General features: G+C 38.0%; 1 protein-coding gene across 1 annotated transcript; it reads left to right on the top strand.

Moving 5' to 3' along the window:
• Positions 1–2,332: 2,332 nt before the first annotated feature.
• On the top strand, positions 2,333–5,520 carry LOC112287468 (uncharacterized). Its single transcript, XM_024530475.3, has 5 exons — positions 2,333–2,727; positions 2,963–3,216; positions 3,552–3,681; positions 3,870–4,053; positions 4,175–5,520. The coding sequence occupies exons 2-5, from the start codon at positions 3,087–3,089 to the stop codon at positions 5,279–5,281; spliced, it is 1,551 nt and encodes a 516-aa protein (XP_024386243.1). The 5' UTR covers positions 2,333–2,727; positions 2,963–3,086; the 3' UTR covers positions 5,282–5,520.
• Positions 5,521–6,478: the final 958 nt, after the last annotated feature.

Below are 6,478 nucleotides of genomic sequence, written 5' to 3'. Positions count from 1 at the left end.
TAGCTTAAAATATAGGTCAAAAGAATCAACAATAAAAAGAAATTCTATATATGTCTGAAATCATGCAAAATCATCATTACTTTGTAGTCTATCATATTTACTTTGACTTTACTATAATAATGATTCAAAAACTAAATGATTAGATTTAGATTAAAATTTTAATTGTTAAATTATTTTTTCAACATCATTAAAAATTTATTTTAAGTATATCAATTTAGAATCTTTAATATAACCTTTAAGAGTTTTTATTCATATAGTTATTTATGGATAACATTGTAATTGACATTTTTAGATTAAGACAAAAAAAATTAAACTTATAAGATCAAATTCTTGGCCAAATTTTTGAATTAGACTATAAAATTGCTTTTAGAAGCACTTCCTAATCCTGGAATAAGTTTAAGAACTAATATTTGTTATAAAACTTGCCTTAAATAGTGTTAAAATGTAAGATCTTATTGATTGATATAATTTTTTTATAATACAATCCTTAAATATCATTTGGTGCTTCTAATGATATTTTAATTAAATAAAAAAACCATGATGTTTTTAAAATTTTATATACCTTTTAACAATTGTAAAAATAACTTATTGTCACAATATTTTTTTACAAAATTGATTTCTTATTATAAAAACTCAATTTATTAAGTTCTTTTTATTCAATCATTCACATTTGCACTTCATATTATTTCTAAATCTTTACCAATTTGATTTAAATACAAAAAAATGTATTACATATGTTTTATATAAATATTGATTTATGTATATTTTACTTCATCCATTGAAATATTAATAAAATAAAATAAAATAAATAGTGTTTAATGATCTACAACATTCATTAGTTTCACTAGCCACTAATCCATGTAGAAATCAACAACTTTTTACTCATACTTCTAAAATCTTAGTATATTCAAGGACTATTGCAATGGATTAGAAATATTTATACAAAGAATATATACAATTAGAAAAGAAGACACACAATGTAAGTGATTCATTTCAAAGTTGAAGCTATGTCCACTAGAAAATGCACACAAGAATTCAATTTCACTAGAGAGTACATCCTTTGTGCAGCACTAATGTCCATATTAAGTCTTGACAAAACCCAAAAAAATCTATTACTAACACTAGTGCTTTTTCTAAATTAGCTCTAAATTAAACTTGAAATAACACACAAGGGTGTTGCCCCCACACCCCAATATGGGAGGCTAAAAATCTAGCTCTGCCCCCCTTAGAACCCCACTAAGCTGTTAAAAACCAGAGCGAAGCAAGCAGAGAGAGTGAGGATTAGGGGCATAAATTCAAGACACATATCAACAAGCACAACATGCTTGCATGTGAACAGTGACCATCACAATGAAAAACTACACAATTCTTGTGCACACTTTGTGATGAATCATGCAGTGAATTTTCTACACTTTGTGTGCCACATGATTATTAATCTAGTGGGGGAGACATAACATGGACTGGCCTCAACCCCTTCATGTTGGCCTCACCTCCATGAACCCACTGAACCACTACTTGGCTTGAATTCATATCTGCAAGCTCTCACTTGTGCCATGCAAAGTGGGTGCAAGAAAAGACAGTTTCCATGAAGGCCAGTGCTGCAGGGATTGGCACATGTGAACGCGAACTGGGCCAGGTTTTGGTCAGGGATGGAAGGCCAGAGAGGAAGAAGAGGCGTGGGAGCCTGTTGTTTCTAGTAACCTTTGCGAGGAACTTGAGGGTGTTTTTTCTAAACTGGAATACCAGTATTTTGATTTTGATTTCTTAATTACAAGGGCTGGGAATACATAGGAGGGAGGGTGCATTGCATTGATGAGATGGAGGGAGGAAGTGGGAGTCGGGCGAGGTCACGTGGCGGGAGTGGCGGTCCTGGGGGAGTGGCACACTTGCAGTGACTGCGTAGTGGGCATCGGAGCCGAATTGAAGGCCTTCGTGGGTTGAGGATGAATACTGCTTACAATCAATTTACAGATATATATATATATATATATATATATGTGTGTGTGTGTGTGTGTGTGTGTATATATATATATATGTATATAGTTATTTGGTTCTCTGACTTATCCGGAAGTTATTGTAAAAATGCTGTTAGTTCGAACACTGATAGAACCCCAACTTCTGAATACGAATTACCGGTCGGTTGGGAAACGAAGATTCTCGTCTTTTAGAGGAGTGTAGAGGAGTAAAAATAATAATCATCCGTGATATATTTTTATTTATTAATCCTTTCGTTTACCGAGCTGCCCACTTCCAAACGTCAGATCCTACCCATGAGGCCCTGGCATGAGGATTCATAAAGCCCTGAGTGCATGAAGGAACCAAATCGAAGGAGGACAGTCAGAACTTTGCTAGGAAGCTGTGGGGGATATATAGCCCTTCATAGTTGGCAATGTGTTCGTAGATGCCAATCTGATCGTTATCTAGTGCTGGTGTTGTACGCTGTTGTGAGCTCAAGCAAGCATATCATTCGGTGAATTCTAAAGCTCCAGACTTCGCCGTTGAGAGGCCCGCGAGTTTCTCGCGCCGCGGTTGGTGTCCATTAAGTTGATCGAATGGTGGCTGTAAACTGTCTTATTTATGAGTATTCCAGTAAACGCTGGCTCCTCATCAAGCATTATCTTGGAAGTTGGTCTGAGTGCCTAGTAACTGGTTGCCTCGCGCCAATTTGATTCATTCTTAGAATCCAGTGGTCATGGATGTGCGTTGACACTTATCAATAAAGCTCAGGTAGTTTTCCCTGAAGTTGTTTTTGAGTTTTGTAACCCTACTTAACTTGCAGTTTGATGTTCTCGAAGATAGCCATTTGAACTAGACTCACTTTATCGAGCTGATTCACGGATTACCAGAACCCATTTTCCTTTCTAGACTTTTTTTTGCTTCTCCAAAGCAATCACCATCGATTTGCGGTTCATCTTAGCCAGTCTAACAGTGACTCCTTCGCTGTGTCTGTTACTTCTCACAGCTTGGAAGCCTCAAGAGAATAGTATCGTGGCCTCGTCGCACCTATGCAACTTCACAATATCTTCCCTGTGAGACCAGATCTCAGCAAATCCTGTATCGAGAGAAATTGAAAGTCGTTGACAAAGATGACGAGGCTGTCGACACCGTACGAAGATGTTCGGAAAGGAGCATGGACTGCGGAGGAGGATGAAAAACTTCGAAAGCATGTGGAGACGTATGGAACTGGGCACTGGCGCAGTGTTGGAAAGCTAGCAGGTATGACGCAGCTCATAAGTAAGTTCCCGTGAGTTTAGCTTTAGGAGTTGGCTTCAACTTGATAGCACAGGAAATCACATCCTGCTCAAGATGAAGTAATAAGTGTTGCGGCACTGCAACTTTTAGTCATCTGACAGTTTTCTTTCATTCACCCATTGCAATGTCTCATTCCTTAGAACTACGGAATAATTAATGATATCTGTACACATTGTCATGACCTTCCTTTCGCAGTTTCTGCATTCCAGTTTATCTAGTGTACACTCAGATTCGATTATGAAACTGAAAGAAAGCAGAAGTGTTTACAACCTCGCGCACTCATACTGGCTCTCATACAGGTCTGCAAAGATGTGGGAAGAGCTGCCGTCTGCGCTGGACGAACTATTTGCGACCTGATATTCGACATGGTAGTTTCTCTTCGGAGGAAGAAAACCTCATCGTCAAACTACATGAAGCTCATGGAAGCAGGTAATTTAGCTGAACTTTTCAGTGCTCTTGGAACGAGGTAAAAAACTACAATGTGGACGTTTATAAACTGGCGAAGGTTTATCGATCAGGTTGAATTCATGGAGAATCTGAGTTCGTTTGATGCTTCATTGCTTTACGCTGATAAGTAAGACTAGAGAAGACTGACCGAGAAGTGACCAACTTTACAGATGGTCACTCATCGCCGCGCAGATGCCAGGAAGAACCGATAATGACATCAAGAATCATTGGAACACACGATTGAAGAAAAAGCTATGCGATATGGGCATTGATCCCGTCACACACAAGCGCATCGCGGACGTGCTCAAGGAACTAGCTGGCACAATGGCTCACCCTACTGGACAAGGGAATCAGGTACATCGTCGTCACCGTTATCGCTGACACTCTTTAAGACTGTTCACTTTCGACTGCTCGGTTTTGAATACCTTCATTGCATGTTGCATTTTTAGCTGAATCTGGTGGTTTATCTTCATAGGTAGAAGAAGAAGCAAAACGGAGGTTTCGTCGAGAATTCGGCAGCATTCATCATTCACTTGCGTTCAAATTCATGCCTTACCAGTCCCTAAATGATTTGCGTCGTCACAACCTACACGACACTGACGCTCTACCCAGATCAGAGCTCCCTTCTGGTGATGAAAGCCAGAAAAGCTCCATTAACTCCGGCTCGTACAACATGGACGAGAGTAGCTGCAGCACCGAGGTGGCTCCTTCACCATCCCCAACAAGCCCGCTTTCTTCAATCGACATGGAGCAGTCCAATCAGAATAGTTACTACGGCGCCGATGCGAAACATTATCAAAGTAATATACTGCAATGCATGACAGGCACGGTAGTTGAAGGCTCTGCTGATCCAACTTTATATCTTTCCTTACCACGGATGACCGAAACGATCATGGCTCACTTAACTGAAACAGGCGATAGTGTTCCATCATCTTTCCAATTGCCGATGTTGTCGCTCCAAAGTACTAGCTCAGAGCAGTTCGTCTTCCCTACCACAAGGTATGAGAATGCAAGCAACGGATTCCACCCAAGTGCCCCAATTTATGATACTTCAGAAAGCGCCGAGGAACAACAAAGTGTCGATTACACACGATGGTTGGCTTCCACAAGCGCATTCCCACAGGACGCTGACATTCTCAACTCTCGAGTGAGTACCGCTGTGCATTTGCCACTCAGTCATTTCAACTCGGAACCTCACAACTGTCTCGGTGAAGACCAAGCCACTATTTCCTACCTACATGGATCAGATATGTCAAAACTGCGGCGAAATGCAACAGCTGGTGAATTAGATGTGTGGATCAACCTCGGCTTCAACCAGCAGAGATCCATAAAAGAGAACGTCAGCTACAGCAGCCTCAGAGAGCAATCAAGCACATCACCGAACGGCATCACTGGTTCCATTGCTGACATCACGACGCAACACACTTTCTCCGGGTGCACTGGCCACTTTGCTAATTCCATCAGTCCCAACTTGAACATTACCGGTGTTCATAGCCCCTTCGCAAGCACTCCAGCAGCAATGCGTTTGTATGAATGCCCAGTGCCGACACCGAGAATGGTGCTGTGGAATATGCAGGAATAGAAGTTCAATCTACCGACTGACTTAAGAAACAGTAAGAAACTGTAAGAATCTTTGCAACGGCTATAGACGTTTCGGGAGATCCACATCTTTTTTACATGAGCTCTTGTTTATCAAGCTTCAAGTCATAACTACAACTTGTTAGATCAGTCTTAGAAACTGTAGCGTGGAAGATCCCTGAGCATTCAGTGTTTACTCTCATGTCCTCATTCGGCAATGTTAATACTCAGCATCTTTTCCCAGTTTGTGGTGTCAAGATTTCTGATTTTTTGATGCGTTGTTTTGTGTCTTCATTATCGTTCGCACTTGTTCTGATGTGGGTTCTTTTCCAGCTTCAATGTATTGCTTGCTGATGTGGATGCGGTGTCGTAAAGTTGCTCTGGAATCATTGAATTCTTAACAATTTGCTTCGCTTTGATAAGTGATTGAATTCAACTTATCTTCTGATTGTCTTAGTTATACTGTCTGCTTATTTTATTTCATTAGCTTTTTATTGTTATCAGTATAGTTAAACATTCATATTATTAAGGTACTATTAAAGAGTCATAAAGAAAGTACATCACTCTGATACTTAAGTAAATGTTTTACCAATGACTTTACAAGTGTTTATAGGTGAATGGTAGATTAAAAACTTAAGAAAAAAATTAGCCACACATTGCACATATTTGCCCCTTGTATTATAAGTTGGATGTATGACACACATTTTGGAATCTTGTTCTACAAGTTAAACACAAGTCTTGCAAATTAGACATGTGTCATGTGGTCTATAAGATGTTGTCATGTATCTCTTTAATTAGATAGTATATGTAAAGGCATCAATGAAGTCTTCTTCACATTTGTCAATGTCTTTCTTATTTCTAGTCGAGTTTTAAGAGCCTTTGATCTTATTGTTATTATCATTATCCATTCTAGTTTCCTCTTAAATATACATATTTTTTAATTTTTTTCTTCTTATCTCATTTTAATTAACATATTTTATTATTTATTTATATTCTTTGAATTCTTATACTTAATAAATTGATAAGAATATACTAAAAATATAGAAACTTTTATCTTTTTTTATTAAGATTTTTTATTTTTATTTTTATTTTTTATTTTTTTTAATATATATATATATATATATATATATATATATATATAAAGATTTTGATTATGATTACAAACATAAATCATAAAAAAAATTTAAAGAAGCAATACATG

Source organism: Physcomitrium patens, chromosome 10 (assembly GCF_059467195.1).
Source record: "Physcomitrium patens ecotype Gransden chromosome 10, ASM5946719v1, whole genome shotgun sequence".
Lineage (NCBI taxonomy): Eukaryota > Viridiplantae > Streptophyta > Bryopsida > Funariales > Funariaceae > Physcomitrium > Physcomitrium patens.
Note: the sequence above shows the minus strand (reverse complement) of the source record. Positions and strands in the feature narration are given on the sequence as shown.

Excerpts from the sequence above, each read along its gene's own strand:
- LOC112287468 (XM_024530475.3), top strand. The coding sequence starts at position 3,087 with ATGACGAGGCTGTCGACACCGTACGAAGATGTTCGGAAAGGAGCATGG. Across the intron at positions 3,682-3,869 it reads CATGAAGCTCATGGAAGCAG|ATGGTCACTCATCGCCGCGC; the intron begins GTAATTTAGCTG and ends CCAACTTTACAG. Across the intron at positions 4,054-4,174 it reads CTACTGGACAAGGGAATCAG|GTAGAAGAAGAAGCAAAACG; the intron begins GTACATCGTCGT and ends TTATCTTCATAG.